This window comes from Anolis carolinensis, chromosome 3, assembly GCF_035594765.1.
Source record: "Anolis carolinensis isolate JA03-04 chromosome 3, rAnoCar3.1.pri, whole genome shotgun sequence".
In the NCBI taxonomy this organism is placed as follows: domain Eukaryota; kingdom Metazoa; phylum Chordata; class Lepidosauria; order Squamata; family Dactyloidae; genus Anolis; species Anolis carolinensis.
In genome coordinates, this window is record NC_085843.1 from 91,207,296 (window position 1) to 91,226,736 (window position 19,441).

At 37.1% G+C, this 19,441-nt stretch overlaps 1 protein-coding gene across 4 annotated transcripts in view; it reads right to left on the bottom strand.

The window, feature by feature from the left end:
• Positions 1-7,236: 7,236 nt before the first annotated feature.
• il1rapl1 (interleukin 1 receptor accessory protein like 1) overlaps positions 7,237-19,441 on the bottom strand; it is a 1,149,188-nt gene continuing 1,136,983 nt past the window's right edge. For 2 of the 4 annotated variants that reach the window (XM_062977208.1, XM_062977207.1), the window contains exons 11-12: positions 15,344-15,514; positions 7,237-11,133 (exon numbers count right to left, since the gene is read on the bottom strand). In XM_062977208.1, coding sequence (XP_062833278.1) covers positions 10,415-11,133; positions 15,344-15,514 — 890 coding nt within the window. In that variant the 3' untranslated portion in view covers positions 7,237-10,414. The remainder of the gene's footprint in view (positions 11,134-15,343; positions 15,515-19,441) is intronic. The other 2 variants (XM_062977210.1, XM_062977209.1) reach the window with 1 other exon arrangement.

The window sequence follows — 19,441 nt, forward strand, 5'->3', positions numbered from 1 at the left end:
TATAAAGCAATACCACTTCGAAAATGCCAATAAGATAGGGAGATGGCTAGCCTGGAAAGTGACAAAAAGGAAACAACATCAATACATAAACAGACTAGAGGAAGAGGGAAAAATTTATACTAAACAAATGGAGATAGAAAAACAATTCGTAAATTACTATAAAAATTATATGAAGATGAAAAGATCCCCAATGAAAATATAATGCAATACCTAGGAAAACAAAGAGTCAAAAGAGTCACTGAAGAACAAAGGGAAATACTAAATAAAAAAATTTCAGAGGAAGAAATACAAAGAGCAATAAGTGCACTACCGTCAAACAAGGCACCAGGACCAGACGGTTTTACGGCCCAATACTATAAGACATTCAGTGACGTACTAAAAGGACCGCTAACGAATGTAATGAATAGGGTACTGGAGGATAAGAAAATACCAGACTCCTGGAAATCGGCTAATATTACACTTATACCCAAAGAGGAAGTAGACAATGTGAAAATTAAGAATTACAGACCAATATCTCTCCTTAACACCGATTATAAGATCTTCACCAGTATATTGGCAACAAGATTGAAAGAGGTACTTATTGAAAGAATAGGAAAAGAACAGACGGGTTTTCTACCGGGACGTCACATCAAAGATAATATAAGGACCATCTTAAACATAATAGAACATTATGACAAAAATATACAAAAAGAGGTAGGCTTGTTGTTTTTAGATGCCGAAAAGGCGTTTGATAAGATTAACTGGAATTTTATAATAGGAGTATTAAGAGAGATGGACGTGGGACATTATTTTCTTAATGCGGTTCAAGCAATCTACTCAAAAAAATTCGCTAGTATTATTGTAAACGGCCATAAAACCAATGAGATAAAAATTTACAAGGGGACGAGACAGGGATGCCCTCTCTCCCCATTAATCTTTATAATGACCTTGGAGATCTTACTAACAAGCATAAGATCTAATAGCGATCTTAAAGGACTAAAAATTAAAAACAACAGCTACAAATTCTGCGCTTTTGCAGATGATGTGGCATGTATTATAGAAGACCCGAAAGATCAATGGAATATGTGGTGGAAAGAATTGACAGAATTTGGTGAGGTTGCGGGATTCAAAATCAATAAAGAAAAAACAAAAATGATAACAAAAAATATCTCAAAGAAGAATAAAGAAGAATTAGAAAAACATACAGGAGTAAAAATCGTAAGGAAAGTTAAATACCTAGGAATAGAAATCACCGCAAGTAATGCCCAACTTCTGAAAAATAACTACGAGATAAAATGGATGGAGATAAGAAGAAAAATGGAAAGATGGAACAATTTAAACTTGTCACTTCTAGGCAGAATAGCCGTTGTTAAAATGAATATTTTACCCAAAGTTTTATACCTTTTTCAAACAATACCAATAGTCAAATCCAAAATCATCTTCACAAAATGGTAGAAAGACATCAGAAAGTTTGTTTAGAATAACAAAAAAGCAAGAATTAAAATACAAAGCTTAAAAGATGACAAGACAAGAGGGGGGTTGGGTCTCCCAGACCTGGAATTATATTATGAGGCGGCTGCTTTGACTTGGGTGAGGGACTGGGCCACATTAGAAAAGAAAAAAATATTAATACTGGAGGGAGAAGATCTACGACGTGGGTGGCACAGTTATCTATGGAAAGAAAAAACAAAAATAGAAAAAAAACTTTAAAAACCACTTTATAAGGGCTGCACTAATCAGAATTTGGGATAAATATAAAACCAGATTTCACTCCAAAACCCCAATGTGGTACTCTCCAATAGAAGCAAACCACAGAAGAGAAACACCCAGTGAGAAATGGTTAACATATAAACAAATGTTAATACTAACTAACCAAGAGGCAAAACTAAAAACATATGAAGAAATTAAAAAAATAGACCCAAACATTAACTGGCTTCAGTATTGGCAGATTAGAGAGGAATACAAGGAAGACAAAGAAAGAGGATTTGAAACAACAGAAAAACTTTGGGACAAAATACTGAAAATTAACACCAAACAAATAAGAATACTATACAAACAATTACTTACCTGGGCTCAAGAGAAAGACCAGATAAAAGAAGTAATGATAAAATGGGCCAATGCGATAGGACACACAATTTATCTAGGTCAATGGGAAGAAATATGGGGGAAAAAACTGAGGTGGGCTTATGCTACAGAAATAAAGGAGAACTGGTTTAAAATGTTCCACATGTGGTATTTGACACCAAATAAACTTGCCAGAATCAATAAAGGGAAAAACAGTGGAAACTGTTGGAAATGTGGAAAGCACACTGGGACTTTTATACACATGTGGTGGGAATGTAAGAAAATCAAGAAATTTTGGCGAGAAATACATTAAAAAATGACAAAAATCCTACAAAAAGAAATTGAGTTTAAGCCAGAATGCTTCCTATTAGGAATTACAGGCGGGCAAATAGACAATAACACCGATAGATTAATATTTTACCTCACCACGGCGGCGAGAATAGTGCTCGCACAAGTATGGAAAACAAAGGAAGTACCTAGCATGGAGAAATGGCTCAATAAAGTAATGGACGTAATGAATATGGACTTATTAACACAAAAACTAGCTCAGGAAAGAACATCAAATAAAACGGACTGGAAACCCATGAAGGCATTTTTACAAAAAGAAAAAATAAATGTTTATATAAGGATGGACTAAAGAAAGTCCCTCGGATAATAGTATAAAGTAAAGATAGTTAAACTTGTTTAACTTCAAAATAAAAATATATGACTCAAAGAAAATCAAAAGGACCACACCCGGAGCTCTGGAAGTAAAAGGATATATCTAGCAACTGTTTACATGTAAACTCTTTCTTTGATGCGGTTGTTTTTGCGTTGTGGCTGTTGATTTTTTCTTTTTCTTTTTTTTTGTTGTTGTTATTATTTTTCAATTCCCCCCCCCCCTGTTTTTTTTTCTTTTTGTTCCTTTTCAACTTGTGTATTGATACCTTATTTCTCCCCTCACCCCTTCCCATTAGATACCCTTGTTGTCTTACATGTGTTTTATGGTATTGAGAAATGAGAAATTTTGTTGTTATAAGAATTGTATGGAGTTGCTGGGAAACCTTTCAATAAAAATTAATTAAAAAAAGAAGATTTGCAACTGAAAAAAATGAAATGTGTACATTGAAACTTATTAACAAAACTGATATTAAGTATCATTTAGACATTTAGGACTAGGCGAAGTGCTAGATGATATTTCTATGAGCTGCAATCTAATGAATATCAAATTGGAACAAAATATTTGCTAAATGATGCATTTAGTACTTTCCAAAATCTGTTAATTGTACTGTGTTGTTGTTGTTGTTGTTGTTGTTGTTGTTGTTGTTGTTGTTGTTGTTGTTGTTGACTGGCAAAACTAGTGGGAAATTGTGGGATTTCACCATTCCTATGTGTGTCCTAAACTAGCAAATATGTAAGGATCATGAATACCAATGAGTTGCAATTGTGTAATTATAGGTTACACACTTGTTATCTCTGTAAGATGATTCTAGCCATCTTCATGCAAAGAGCAAAGAGCAAAAACCAAAGAATACTTCCCTAGTTTATCACATCAAATTTAGAATGGTCTATATTCTAAAATATTGCTTACCAATTTTTTATCTGCAGCATATTTTGTATTAAATAGACTTAATAGTCAGCATTTTCCTACTGGTTGTTTACTAACAGTGAACTTGATTTACTATGTAGTGGAGACAGATTTTTAATCAAAAGTGGCTAGACTTTTTGCCCATCTGGTGACTACTTGAACACATGCTCTAAAGCATCTGTAATGTATCAAAGCTAAGCCATTAAAAATTAACCATAGAAAACTGCTCACTGTTAAAAAGCAATAACAACCATATGTTTTCTTTTTTTAAAATTTTTTGATCATCAAAATCAATTTGACAAAACAAACAAAACTTACCTTCTGATTTTTTTTGTTGGTTACTATTTTATGAGGCATATATAGCAGGTACTAATAATTACACAAGTAGCAATCATATTAATCTTTACATCTGTGTAAACAAGCAGAGGATTTTGCTGTAGATCCCTTGGTTCCTCTAGTAGTTATAATTTAGCTTATATTTGAAATATTTATTATTATTATTATTATTATTTTTATTTTTATGTTTATTATGTTTATTTATATACTGCCTTTTCTCTCCACAAGGAGACTCAAAATGGCTTACATTAAAAATATTTCAGTCCAATTTAAAATCTACAAATGCATAAACATTTAAAGAGAATTAAATATAATGGGTATTTTAAAGTTCAGTTAAAATCAATAAATTCATATTCAAACTAAAAACCAAAGCAATCCCTGAAATCTTAAAAAGTCTTCTTTAAAACCCTATCTAAATAAATAAAAAAATAGCCTGCTGCCAGAAGGACATCAGGGAGGGGGCATTCTGGATTCCTTGGGCAGGGAGTTCCAGAGTTGTGGAGCAGCTACCAAGAAAGCCCGTTCTCTCATTCCCACCAACCAAGCTTGAGATAGAAGTAGGACCTCTCCTGAAGATCTCAGGGCCTGGGCAGGTTCGTACAAAGGGATGTGGTCAACCAAATAGCCTAGACCTGAGTCATCTAGGGCTTTAAAGGGCATAACCTGCACCTGGAAACAAACTGGCAGCCAGTGGAGCTGCTGCAACAGAGGGGTTGTCCGCTCCCTGCAGCCAGCCCCAGTTCACAACCTGGCTGTGTAGCTCTTTGGACCAATTGAAGTTTCCAAGCACTCTTCAAACGCAGCCCCATGTGGAGTATGCTATAGTAATCCAGGCAGGATGTAACTAAGGTATGTACCACTGTGGCCAGATCTGGTTTCTCAAAGAATGCGCACAAGTTTTAATTGTGCAAAGGCCCTACTAGCCACCACTGATACCTCCAGGTTCAACGCTGAGTCCAGGAGGACCCAAAACTGTAGACCTGTGTCTTCAGGCTGATCCCTATTCCCTGATCTGCCTTCCGATTGACCAGGGGCACCTCTGTATTGTCTGGATTAAGTTTCAATTTGTTTGACCTCATCCAGTCAATTACTGATGATAGATACTGCTTTAGGGTCAGGAAAGCTTCCTTGGCTTTAGGTGTGAAGGAGTAGTAGAGTTAGGTTTCATCTGCATTTAGGCGGCACTGCATTCCAAAACTCCAGATGATCTCTACCAGTGGTTTCAGGTATTAGGTAAACAGAATGGGGGACAAAATAACTCACAACTGCCTCCTATAGGCAGGCTGGAATTTTGCCCTGTTCCAAGGAGGCATTGACTACTACCTTCATCCACTCTGCTAGTCCCCCTCTGGCCTCAACCTGGATTTATGCATCATACTAATGACTACAGAATTCCACCAGTGAATAAGACCCAATCAGTGTGGATGTTATCTTCTACAATTTATTAGTCATTGGTGATCATTAGGGCTAGCAAGTGTAGAACCTATAAATCTGAGATAGCAAAGTGAGACACTTGGGCTACCCTAGATTGTTTTTTTTTAAAAAAAATCCTCAGTTCTTTCACACAGATCTCCTGGAAGTCTCTAGGAATTCTTACACAGCTTTTAAATAGGTATCCAGGTGCTTCTCCATCAGTGTTATGTATTAAATTGAGTGCTAGATGAGGACACTGGGTCATTTTGGTCTAGTTACATTCTTTCAGGTTCAGAAGAAGACAAAGGAGAACTTCCTCTAAACAAATTCTTCCCAAACCTCATGATAAACTTACCTTATGGTAATATTTATGACATAAGCAGGCTTTCAGATAGTGCTTCCCTCTACTCTTATCTCTGGACCTTTGCACTCACTGTGTGGCTTGGTGGCTTCTTGCCTCTGGCCAGCCTTCCAGTTTATAGCTGGCCTAGCAGCACTCTGAATTTCAGGGATTCAGCTTGGGGCTATGGTGCATCACCCCAGGGAGATTGACTCTATCACTCCAGTTACTTCCATACCAAGTTGCTTTTCCTGTAGCTTTGCTCATCAACATTTTTTTAAAAATAAAGTTGAATTTATAAAGTTGCCCTCATTTTTTTCCATAACTTGTGTCTGGTCTTATTATCATGTGGTAGGATAGCTATTTGGTTTTCCAAGACTATGCAAAATTTCCACATGTTATTTTTTGTGTAGAATACAACATATTTGTATTTATGATAGTTACATTTTATAATATGGTCTATTATCCGCATGAGACAACCATTTGTAAATTTGGTGACGAATATGTCAAATACTGTGATGTAAAAGTTAACCCGTCTTTCAAATGATCACAGATGATCTTCTTCAGGCCAAGTCAAAAGTCTTTTTTTCTCCTTGAGATCTTTGCAGCCTTTGACACATTCGACACATGCTCTTTTGTTGGGTTCACTTTATGGCCTAAGGTTTACTGATTCATTTCTCTGCTGGTTCATCTCTCATCTCTCAGGGTGATCATTTAATGTGGTTGAGAGGGGTCATGTATCTTCTTTTTCTTTTTAATTGGGATTCTTTGTTTTCTCTTTATATACTATCTTTAGGTACTCCATCCTTTTACCTTTTCACCTTTCATGGTATTGCATATAGCAGCTTTTTCTAATGCTTAGTGCGATGGAGAAAGGTATGGAAATTGCTGCCCTCTACTTTCTTTTATTAGTAAAAATCGGGACTGAACTCATTGTGCATAAGCAGAAGACGAGTATCACATTTTTCTCTTCCTTATGACTTTTATGTCTCCAGTAACAGTTGTATAAAATAGCTTTTTGTTAATACATCTATCACTTGAATATTTTTTATGCCGCCAATTAGGAAATCAAAGTAGATGGTAAATGTTCACAGATTTTGAAAAATCCTACCTGCATGGAAGGAGTTGACCAGGAACTAAAATTATGCAGCTATTTTCATAATGGATATGATCACAATTTGGTTATTGATTTTGATTCAGAGAAATATCTTTTGTCTTACGACTATGTTAGCCAGCTTGATCACATACAAATGTAATTGAAGTGAAGCATGTTTTGCATTAAATTAAGAAAAGTCCTGTCAGATGAAACCAAAAGGCTATCTTCTCCACCATTCTGGTCCTTCAGTGGTCAAGGGAATGCCTGCAAATGCTTCATAAGCAATACATATCTATCTAGACCAGTAAACACTGACAGTCCATATCTAGATGCATTTTTATGGGTGACTTTTGAACTTCAATTTCCACATAAATTTTGAAAAATTACGACATCATCCCTTCCCTCCTCCTTTCCCAATAAATAAGGATAGAGCCCAGGAGCTAGGGCATTTTTTCTTTTTATTTTGTGTTCTAACAGAACTTTAGTTGAACATTGAGTAGTACGTGAACATTTGACAGTTCCTTTACTATTTCTCACACAGTGCTGTTTATAGAAGAGGAATATTTGGGTGGAATGTTTCTGAAGCCAAATTTGGACTTCTCCAATTATTTAGTGTCTCTGTCTCTCACACACACTCAATTTATTTCTCATTTGTTTGTTTTTATTTAATAATTTGACAAAGCATTATAAAAAAATCTTTAAGTAATGTGAATATCAAATAGTATCCATCAATCCCTGAATCATGCTATTCAAAGTGCTTAAATCTACATGAAAAATAGAAGAAAATAACTATTATTGTTGGAACTATTTTAAAAGGAAGAAAAAGAAACCAATCTTGCTAATGTCTACCATGTGACTGTGGTCAGATTACAATGTTTTCTACTTACTGCACAATCCAGATTTAAGTGGTAAAATATCTGGAAAGGAAGATCTGAGATCTGGAATCTTGTCTAAAGGCCATTAAGGAATACCTGGCAGGTGTATATAATAAATAACTATCATCTTAATTTTAAAAGAATAAACTGTGCAAAGTGGCTTTCATATTGTTTCAGTCTTGGCAGCTTTATTTGCTTGGTGTGAATTATTTGGCACATGTGTCCAGGGATTTTTTAAGAGTGGAAGAAAAGGTGAGTACAACTGACAAATTTAACAGGTTATTAGAAAAAGACCTGAGCATTTGTCACAGAAATAAATATCATTAGGTAAATAAAAGTTAATGCATATCCTAGATATCTTTGTTCCTTGTTTGCAGATGTTTCTCTTTTTTTTTTTTTGCTAGTTGCAGCATGGGATTGGTTATACATCAAGTACAGAGGCCACACATATTCCTATAAAGTAGGTTACACATTATTTTACCATATTCTGTTTTATCTAAACCAAAAATATCAATGAACTTTTAAAAAGGATGACAAGTAGTGCAAAACACATAGTATCCGTTAGAGTGGTCATAAATGCTCAGCTGTTTAGGAAAATTCTTTCCAATAGAAGCGGCATCAGTCTTTTCAAATAGATGTTGCCAGTGGCTATATTCTTGCATTTTGTTGACATTCTCCTCTGAACATTAATGTTCTACTGCATCAGTTTCCACATTTAGAAATGAGCTCCCAATATTCTATTGATATATTAATCTAATACTCTAGTATTTTTCCTTGGATGTTCTTATACGAAAGATAGCTGCTTTGCCAGTTTGTGTAGTTATTAATGCAGATTGTGTTTGCACTAAGTGAATGAAGACATAAATCCTTATTATGTTAATTTCGTTGACAAACTCTCATTGCATTGAATATAGGCAAAATTCACTCCTGAGCATGAAGCAAAGAATAATTCCCAAAGCCAAGATGCATGCTGTTTCTGCAACTTTTTAAAGATGAAATCATACATTTAAAATAAAACTAGTTTATTTTATTCAATAACATTAATTGTTTCCAACATTTCTGGGTCTGATTTAAATATTAATCTTGTATAAAATATTGATGTTTGTTGGTATTTACTTTTGCAACCTCCTGAGATCTCTGTTAAACAACCTTAGAATTTAAAATAACTTCTAAATTATTATTACAAGCTTTCAAAAAATGAATTTAAAAAGTATGCTAAGTTCTCATACCCTCCAACTCTCCTGATTTTTCAGGGTCAGTAACAATTAATTCACTGTCATCCCACTTTTTCAGCTTCGTATAAAATACCCCAGTTTCTGTCTCTTCCTCCCACTTTCCATCTTTCTCATCAGATTATTTCAGTTGTTGAAAAATGAGTTTAGAGTGCCCAAAGTAATTTGTACTCAGCACAGTAGGGGAAGAAGGAAGGAGAGGAATCTTGCCCTTCCCAGTACACACAGGCAAAAGCAAACTGATGCATCATCTCTAGGTTAGTGTGTTTTCCATATTAATAACCTTTGATATCTTGACCACACTGTGATTCTTGGCCACATATGTCCCAGTTTTTACCTGTGAAATATTGGAGGGTATGAATTCTGGATATATCTGTGAAAAGAAAAGTTGATGACCAAATTTTAATATACACGAGGACTCAAAAATTGGCTGCAAACAAGTATTCTCATACTTCTTAACAGACAGCATTTCTTTTTTTTTTTAATACAATGTGACAAACTATATTAGATTCTGTCCTTCTGCTTTCCTTTGGTTTGGAAGCCATCACCATAAATCTCTGTGGGATTTAGTGCACTTCAGTGCCTATTGCCTTACTTGTCTGACAAATGTAAATAATCTTATTTGAAGAATTTAAAGCAAGAAAAGAAAGCAATGAAACCCCCACAAAAGGAGGGTGGGAAGAGTCACAAACACATCCAACACTTTCTCAGGAAGTGAATGAATCTGAGTCGACATGTTTTCTCTCTATAAAAAGAATACAGTCAACTCACAAAATAAAAACAGAAACTCCTATTTTCTTTCTACATCTTCCATAGTGATCATAGTGGTTATTGTGAAGCAAGTGATACAGACTGGGGATTTTTATTTATTTGTTTTCCCACAACTATTTACTATGTGAAATGTTAGACAATTAGACCATCTGTAATTTCACTCTGTGTGGGGTGATAAAAAAGATGAGATAAAGGGATAGGGGTTGTAGTGAGAGAATAAATGAGGAAAGGACTATGAATTTTCCATAGGGTCCTCCTAACAAGTGCTCACACTCACTCACATACATCGGTGAATTTCTGCAAACATAGCCTCTGGATATCAGGCTAGGTAAACCAACAAAACAGAGAGTGCATCTGGATTCAACAGAATTTTGTCCAGGCATTCCAAGAAATGTTAAAAATAAAATCCAAGCAACTCAAACTATACTAATGAAGCAAAAGGTATTTTTTTCCTATACAGCAGTCTCTTCATTCCCCTCTTTTGTTTAAAAATGTAAATATACAAATCCCAATGACATATAAAACAAAGTCAAAATGTGAATGGCAAGAGACATGGGTAAAACAGGAAGACTGATGCTACAAAGGAATTTTGCAAAAAACATATGTACAAGACCCTGTTTTTCCTCATATTTCATAGATTGTAATGCATGTGTAACAGCAGCAGTCGAGGATGTAGTTCCAGGCACCAGACTGCAGACTTCATTTCTACACAAGGGGGCCAAATTCCCCCTTGCACTGATGTCACCAAATGACACTTGAGATACTGGTTTCCCGTGGTAAGAGTGGCAGGATTGCACTGTTTGTATGAGCCTCGTCGGGATTCGGCTCTCGGTTAGTTTTTGTCTGTGGCCTCTGCCCATTAATAAGTGTCATAGGGATGTTGCAGTAAGTATGCTGGTTACCTATTGAGGTAAGAGGCAGGGTGCCAGTAGGAGGTACGTCGTATTCATAGCTTCGGTAATAGTGTTTCTGGCGCATCTGGGAATGGTATGTGTTATGAAAGGTGGAGCGCAGGTCGGGATGGGCAGTGGCAAGAGCAGTAGAGGTAGCAGCAGCCATGGAAATTGCTGAGACTGTCTGCAGTTCCCCAAAGGGCCCCTGCTCGCTAACATCTAAAACCTGCTCATGTGTGATGGGTTCTATCCTCTTAAAAGGCATTTCATACTGTAAACGTTTCCAGAATTTGGAATTCAACTTGTTGCATTTAGGGCCATGCCATTTAATAACAGTTAAGAGCTTGATAGTATGCTTCAGGGCCTCAACCTCCTGGTAGTTCATAATCCCCCGGAGTTCACTGCATTCAATCAGGATCACTTTAATTTCGCCTGTAACCAACATGTTTCTAAGTCTTGTTTCCAGTTCAAAGATACTCCAGCCTCTTCTCACCACATAATTTGGAGTCATTACAATAATCAATCGCTTGCTTTGGTCTACACATCTTGCCACGTCTTCTATGTATGCTGAAAAGCAAAAGAGCAATTGAAGATTAGCTAAAACATAAACCTGAAATTGCAAAAGGTTCCCAGAAATTTCAGGTAAGTCCTCTTAACTTGTGCATGCAGGTGCCGCTGCTACCACACCCGCTTCCCCACAAAGAGGCCTGAGAGAAGAACAACATGCAGGCACGTCCGGACCCCTGGCGCACTTCTGCCAGAGAGGGACCCTCAGTCCTTCCTGCCGGATGGGGAACCATCACCTCAAGCCTCCCCGACAGGCGTGCGCAGGCCCATCGACGGGTGGATGGCGGGCGATAGTGAGGGAGAGCAGGTGGGCGGATGGGTGGCTGGGCCTGCCACCGCCACCACCTCGACAGCGCCCCCGCATGGTCTGCGCCACAAGCAACGGCTTAATTGGCCTTAATGTTGGACTGCCTCTGGGAGAAACCCGTGGGATATTTCCCCCAATGGGATGGTGACTTGGGTAAGTCAGGTGATGTGGGGCAACAGGTTCCTTACACCCCTCGATGTGCACCACCAGACTTTGGGATGAGGTCCCTAGTCAATATTGCAAATAACTATTCACCTGCTCATTGATGTCACCTAAAATATTCCCCTGGTGAGGTCTGAAGAGCCCTTGCAGGTTTTATAAAGAGGAGACACTCACTTGATAATACTAATAGAACTACCTTCTAAGCTGCCTTCTGAGTCTCTTTTATTTTTAGTTCAGGACAAAAGGTTTATTTGGAGAACTTTGATGTTACCTCCAAGGCGATGTCCAATTGATCTTTCCTAAGCAAAAGGGGAAAGAGCCTGTTGACACCCCCCACACTTTAAATGCTCTAACAAGGTCATGGACGTTTTATGCAATGTAATGATGAATTCAATTTGATCTAACAATGTATCACCTCCACTGCTCTTATGAGATGAAATATAGCCTCTGGAGTATGAATGGCAGTGCCAGCAGGATGTAAGGTAGAAGGGCATTAGATATTATATTCAAGGTTGATTCCAAGCATCAATTTGTTTCAAGAGAATAATTTCTATTTTGCTAACATTGACAACTGTGGCCTACAGGCTATAGATGATTTGCAAAAGTCCTTCAAGGCCCCAAGCCTCTCCATCACTAAATCCAATTTTGGTCCTGAAATGGGGAATTGGACCTTCAGAAACTCCCTGAAGATTTACAAGCCTTCAGAAGCTTTGGGATCCAGGATACCTTTTAATTTACCCTTTTAAAGACACTAATTTTGATACATTAACATGTGAGACCTTCTCCAAGAATTTGATAAATGGAGTGTTTGGAGTCTTATGCCTGCCCATCCCTGTTCTGACCACCTGAATAATAAAGTATTTCCATATATATATTAATAATCAAGAGGCTTTTTGACACCCATTGTATAATGTTCTTAGAGGGCTGTACTACTTCATAATGTAGGGCCCACAGAAATAGTTGCCCTCACAAATAACCCTCTTCTGTTCCATAGAAGATGGTTTCTAGTTCACTTTACATACTTTCCTCCTATGTACATTGTTGTTCTTTCTGCTGAAGTAGCCATATACATTTGAACAGGACATTTTTAAAGCTCATGAAGCTCTGTGACTAAATAATAACTTTACAGAACATATGCAAATAATCCAACAAAATGAACAAGTGAATATCTGTGAAAGGGAAGATACAGTTTCTTTCAATTAATATTAATTGTTTTGCAATCTGCTTTGACTGTTCATAGACTGATAATTCTGTTCGGATTCCTTTCTAAAACCTTTGATTTCTAATTGAAATCTGTTTTAAACAGAGGTCCCAAACTAAGGCCTGCAGGCTGGATGCAGCCCCTTGAGGTCTTTTACCCAACCCCCCACTCTAAACTTGAGACTTAGGATGGCTCTAATTCTGAAACAATTTAAAGGCACACAACAACAACAGTCCTAATAGGCATGTGCGATCCATGAAAAAAAAGGTTCAATACTCGCTTTGGAAGTATGGGGTGCTGGCGCTTCATTTATAAAGACATTTCCAAATTTTGAAGCAAAAATTTCAAAACATTCTGAAACTTCCAAATCTTTGTATGTACCTTGTTAATTGCGGATGCGCATGCAGGAAAACATGGGGAAAATTGAGGGGCTTCTCTCTCCTTCATTTTTTTGAGCTATCCTAATGAAATTTGCTACAGTGGTAGAACACATATACCACTGTTAGCTCACTAAATCTAAGAACATTTGACTTATCCTCAGATTTTTGGTGAATTTTCAAAGTTTTTATAAAAAACATTTTTTTAAATAATAGCAAAAATCTGTTCCTGGTTTGAAAGTGTTGTTTCCTGTTTCATTGGATTGCCTTTACTTTGAACGTTACTGTTCTACTTCAGAAATGTTTTTGTGGCTGAAACTTTGTTAAATTGGTGGACAGTGTCCCAGAAAACCATAATGTGCTATCATAGCACCATGTCCCTTGTGCAAAGACAAAGTTCAGGCAGTTTTGTCATGTTTCTATGACAGAATCAATTAGGAAATGACATTTATCACCCAGGAAAAGAAATCATAGTACACCATCAAATCACTCCTGACAGATGGCCATCAGCCTCTGAATAAAGAAATCTGTTCCTGGTTTGAAAGTGTTATTTCCTGTTTCATTGGTGGGGCTGAGAGTGTGTGACTTGCCCAAGATCGCCCAGTGGGTTTCCATGGCTGAGTGGGGAATCAAGCCACAATTGTAGTCCAACTCTCAAACCACTACACTACACCATGCTGTCCCAAAAAGGGCCCCACTGTTTCTTCCTAGGAGGCTTAGCCTCTTCTACTCACAAGTGGCTTTCTTCCCTATGAGGCTTAGCTCGCTTCTGATGTTACACTATGTCTTAGGAAAAAACCTCAGGTTTTTTTATGAATGCTCCCATGAGAAAATGTATAAGGATGTGGGTGAAGTACAATTCCCAAAAGTCTTGGGTCAACCCTCCCAAAACTCCCCCAGGATTCACAGATGTGTCCATGTTGGTCTGTGTGCCAAGTGTGGTCCAGATCCGTCACTTGCTGGGTTCAGTGTTCTCAAATACAGGTGAACTATAACTCTCTAATGCTAAGGTCAATCACCCATAAAGCCTGCCAGTATTCACAGTTGCCCATGTTGGGTCTGTGTGCCAAGCTTGGTCTAGATCCATCACTTTTCTTCTTATTCCAGATTATATGGCAGTGGGGACTCATATAATCCAGTTTAAATCAGATAAAAAAATTAAAAACATTTCCGATCAAATTTCAAAGCCATTAAAAACATTTGACTAGAACACTTCAAAATCGCGGGTTAGATCCGACATGATAACCCTCATCGGAACCACGTTCGCAAGTGAGATAAATTCGATTTTAATCCGAATTACGAGGTATCCAATGATTTCGCTCAAGCCTAGTCATTTGGCATGTGGGTGCATATTTCCAGTTGAGGCAAAATCTCATTTCGCTGTGCATCCAGTTGTGGATAAGGTTGTACTACATTGCCATTCAATTTAAGGTTTGCATAGCACAATTGATGCAGAACTCTATGCACATTGTAGGCTTTGAAATCTATATTGAAAATTAATAGCATTATGAACTTTACTACAATGTTCAATAGGATCTTGTAGCACCTTAGACTGGTAGCATAAGCTTACATAGTCTACTTCTTCAAGTGCCTAGAAAGAGACCTATATATGGCAGATTGTGTGCGTGAACAGAAATACAAAATCTGTGGGTATACTGATGAGGTGACAAGTTCAGTTTTAATTATGAATGATAGAAGGAAAGAGGCTTCTAGCCCTCTCAAGGGTTCTGGATTAAGGCGTCTATTTTCCTACAAACACTAGAGGATGTCACAAAATGTGAATGGGACCAATGAAAACTTCTGCTACTAGTGTCTTTTTTTCAGGCTGAATCTACACTGCTCTATATTCCAGGATCTGATCCCAGATGATTTACTTATCCCAGATTATCTGGTAGTGTAGACTCATATAATCCAATTCAAAGCAGATAATCTGGAATCAGATCTTCAGCTATAGGGCAGTGTAGAGCCAGCATCAGTCTTTAAGGTGATATCAGATGCCTTTGCATACTGATATTGCAGGCTAACATGGCTATATCTTTGAATTTTACTACAACATATCATGAAGCAGTTTTAAAATATCATCTAAACATTTCAAATATGCTTTTGTATTTTGCATGTTAATATGGATTTCCAGTATACCACACACAAGGAATTAAAACTTACTTCCAGTTGGGATAAGATCTCTATCTGGAATGAACAATTTGTATCCGTAATGCTTTTCAAGCATATCTGGTAAGATCTCAAGAGCAAATCGTTCTTCTTCCCCGGTTTCTTGGTTCCATTGGTCAGGATCCACTTTGGTGTATGACAGGTATGCATCATAATCTTTATTATCTGTAAATATGAAAGGGAGGGGAAGAGAGGCAGAAGAAAGGAAATATATGGACTTGATCTTCTTATAAACATTCACCAATTTCCTCTTCTCCAGCTTGCCAGTCCTCTTCCACTATACTTATTTTCTCTCTTACCTTCTTCTGCCAATTTTATGCCTGGCTGTTGTGTTTAATCCTGTGTATAGCTATTTAAAAGGCGTCTAAAAGCATGCTTGCAAATGCAAATAATTTACCATTACTGATTTTTTTCAATTCTAAGATGCACGTTTTTCCTATGTAAGCATATGTAAAAATGGGGTGCATCTTAGAATTGATTGTGTATCTTGTGTATTTTTGTTGGTGTTGGTACTGAAATTAAGGTGCATTTTACAATTGATGGTGTCTTACAGTTAAAAAAATATGGTATATTGTTCCTTTTCTTGGGTTAGCAAAACTGTGTTCTTTAAAGACATGGCACAGTATGAACAAATCTCCACTTGACAAGGAAGCATTTTCTATAGGACAATAGAGCTTAGTTTATTTTTAAAATAATTCACAAAAATCTGAATTCCAGCAGAATTTTGTTAAATTGAGCCCATAGAGTTGAGTAATTTTTCACCCCTCTACCAAATCACAGCCCTCTTTTGAGTTTTTCAGACAGGATCTCAAAACTTATTTCAACCTGAAATCTTTTATCTGAGAAAATTCAGTTATTTTGTGTGTATTACTTGGATCACTGCTCATGTTTTTACCCACTGAAGATTTGTATAGACACCCATGCATTTAAGCAGACAACATGCTCAAAATAAATGAAATTAGAGTATTTATTTATCTATTTAGGATGGGAAGGTGGGAGGAAAGGTTTTAGCTGTCATCTGTAAGTTAAAGTCAATTGAGAAGTATTTCCTAAAGTTTGCATGTTTAATATGTTCTAACATTCAAGTCATATGACCTCATCATATGTAGAAAACATAAGCAGCCTAGGATGCTTCCACCCCAGTTCACTCACAGAGTCCCACACCACCCATGAGATGACATAGGCTTACTTCTGACAGAGCTCAGTGGGTGAACTGGGCTGGCAGCATGGTAGGACACTGCACCACCAACATGGTAGCCTCTCTGTGTTCCATTAGAAACAATGAGGCTACCATGGGATTAAGTGGTGCGGTGGTGCTTCCTCACATGTGATGGGGAAGCGTCAGCTGCCCACCAGGGCACTGGGATTGCTCTGTTGCTGCTGCTCCAATTCATCACAAAAGCTGGCAAATCGCTAATCTGGACCTCAACCATTATGTATGGTGCACAATAGGATATTCAATCAGACCTCTTCTGATGAGGTCCTTAATGAGATTTGGAACTTTAGTCATTATGAGATCTGAAACATGCTTTTCAACTGAGTTGTCAGGAACACTCCTGATTAATCCTATATAATCCCACTTTTAAAAATTATTTAAAATGTACTAGTTTCTCTTTCCACCTTCCTTCTTCATCATAGCTTACTTCAATTGCTGCAAACATAGTTCAAAGTGCAAAAGTAGTTTGTGGTGAGGCCCCATCTATACTGCCATTATGATGCAGATTGAATTGGATTATACTGCAGTGAAGGCTCATATAATCCAGTTCAATGCAATTCAAATTACATTATATGGCAATGTAGATGGGGTTTGAGTTAACTCAGCAGTGTGGAACCTGAGGAATACACATTTTGTCCTTTCCAGTGGCTCAGGGGGAAAGGAAACAGCTGCAGTCATGCCTAGTTCTTGCTCAGTTAACATTAATTCTGATGACACTCTGACACTGCTTGGTCATGTTTGTCCTGGTTTTCATCTGCAAAATGCTGGGGTGGGATGGTATTCAGAAATAACAGAACACCATCCAAATTCAAAATCATACATTTCAAATTTTGATTAATCTGCCCCATCCATCATACAAAAGAATGTAACCATGCTCTTAAATTTAACATATCTATCAGTAGAAATCTTGAAAAAACTGAACACCAATATTTTAAAATGTGAGAACATTTTTTTTTTAGAATGACGGCAACCATTTTTTTTCTGGTGTAGCCTTTACCTAGAATGATAGTTTATAAATATTTTAATGGATTAAAAAAACATATTTAAGGTTATTTTTAAATGATCTCATTGTGCTGCATTAAGGTGTTTGTGTTTTGTTTTGAACATAATGTGAACCCAGTGCCCTTACATGTATGATGGAAAGAAATATGTCATCATTAATTTTCATTAAGGAGTCAATAATGTCAAGTGCTCTGGAACTAATTCAGTGAAATAAGAGGTCCCTTTTTATTTTTGTTGCAAAGAATGTAGAGAGAAATCAATGGCAAGAGTAATGAAATGTTAACAGCTATCTAACTCTCTAGACAGTATTATGTATAGGCTACAGAGAATATCAATTGCTTGTAAAAGAGGTCTGATTGAATATCCTACTGTGCACCATACATAATGTTGTAGAGATTCAGTGCTGAATTTGGCTGTTTACTAACAGCACATCTTTGCCTCACTTCACTGCTTTTTATATATCAGATGCAGTTGATTTTTTAAAAAATACGGACCAACTTTAACAGTGCTACTGACACTTCTTGATATGGAAAATGGCACATGAGCCCTGTAGGTGATATTGTACATATGAAGGCAAAGAGTGTATATGTGTGTAATAAATGTAAATAACCAGGTATATAAAGCCTGTTTTTTTTTAAAAAAAACATGACAAGATATTTAGCAAACTCCCACTTTCAAGGAATTCTACAGTGAAACTTTCAAGGAATTCTACAATTCTACAATGACTGGGAAGGGTCTCTTGTGTGTGAATGGCAGTTTGGTGGACTTTTTGATGAGGTTGAGAAGCAAAAGAAGCAGAAACTGATCGGTCACTGATGAAACCTGTAATGTGACTAATAAATAGATATTTGTCCAGTGAATGGTTTCCTGAGAATTACTGAAGTTAAGATTTAAGAACTTGGCGAGGATGGCCTTAAGGTGCATAGTCCAAAACACATCAGGATTTGAAAAAAAAACAAAACAACTAATGATACTTATAAGCACTTTTAGACATATTTCCACTTTCTTCTGGTAGAATTTTAACAGCTAGGTATGCCTGTATGTATAAACAATTTCTTTTAAAAATCATATTATGTTATTTTGCCACAAAACTACCCTATGACTCATGTTTGCTTCCTGTTCTACTGAGATTTCTAGATGCTTTTCACACATATTGCTGTCAAACCAGTGTCATCGACCCTCAGTTTGTGCAATTGATTTTTTTCCAGCCTTAATTTATTCCTATTGAGATTTGTTCTGTTAGCTTTGGCACTGTTCTCTAATCCCTTAAAATCATCTTGAATCCCAATTCTGTCTTCTGAAATATGACGACCCCCCCCCCCACACACACACACACATTTTGTTGTCATATGTAAAACTAATTCACAGATCTCCTTTATTCCTCAAGTAATTTACAAAAAGATGTTGAACATCTGGAACAGATCTCGGTAGCATACCAATTATAACATTTTTCAGGAATCACTGATGAGCTTGTTCTGGGATTTTTCAGCTCCAATCTAACTAGCAATAGCATTGCCTAGATTTGTATGTGTGTGTGTGGAGGGTGTAGCCTTCATCCCAAGGGAAGTTAATTTTCTGTTATGAATGAAGTGGAGTGTTTATTACTTGTCTTTTATTGTCCTTTGTCCCCAGTCCCCACATAGCCAAGAAGAATAATCTCTGTTTGGACTGATGTCACTCTAGACCTTATTTACTTAGGCGATCGCTCGTAGTTCGAGGATAATGGTCCTCCATTTCTTGGAAGACGCCTGTGCGTGATTTTTTTTAATGTGTGGAGGTCGATGCACAGCCGGTCAACACACAGTCTTCACAGATTGAGGTCCCAGCAGTGGTGTGATTAACACAACGAGAGTGGCTTCTCAGTCTGTTGCAGC